Below are 332 nucleotides of genomic sequence, written 5' to 3' on the forward strand. Positions count from 1 at the left end.
GTGGGGCACCCTGCCTCCCTCTGCCAGGGCAAGTATCCCGGGCTCAGCCCTGGCCCCACCGGCTCCCAGTACCGCCCGTGGTATAGCCCAGGGCCGAGGCGGCAGGGCTGGAAGGGCCACACTGTACCTGAGGCGGTCACAGAACATGTCCATGATCTCCAGCAGCGACTGGACACACAGGTCCCGGGAGAAGTCATCGAACTAGAGCAGGAGAAAAAGGAAGGATTTCAGATGGGGGCTGCTGGGCTCCAGCAGCTCCGAAAACAAACGCAACCCCGTCCTCCACGGGCTGGGCCGGGCGCTGCCGGCCGCAGGACGCTCGCCCTGGCAGC

The 332-nt window shown here is 66.3% G+C and overlaps 1 protein-coding gene across 1 annotated transcript in view; it reads right to left on the bottom strand.

The window, feature by feature from the left end:
• The window catches only part of LOC104077565 (mediator of RNA polymerase II transcription subunit 24-like), a gene marked incomplete at both ends in the record, with an annotated part of 5,832 nt that extends 5,631 nt beyond the window's left edge, over positions 1 to 201 (bottom strand). Inside the window, one exon of the mRNA XM_009578847.1 lies at positions 128 to 201. Within this exon, the coding sequence (XP_009577142.1) occupies positions 128 to 201 (74 nt within the window). The remainder of the gene's footprint in view (positions 1 to 127) is intronic.
• Positions 202 to 332: the final 131 nt, after the last annotated feature.

This window comes from Fulmarus glacialis, unplaced genomic scaffold (assembly GCF_000690835.1).
Source record: "Fulmarus glacialis isolate BGI_N327 unplaced genomic scaffold, ASM69083v1 scaffold19585, whole genome shotgun sequence".
NCBI lineage: Eukaryota > Metazoa > Chordata > Aves > Procellariiformes > Procellariidae > Fulmarus > Fulmarus glacialis.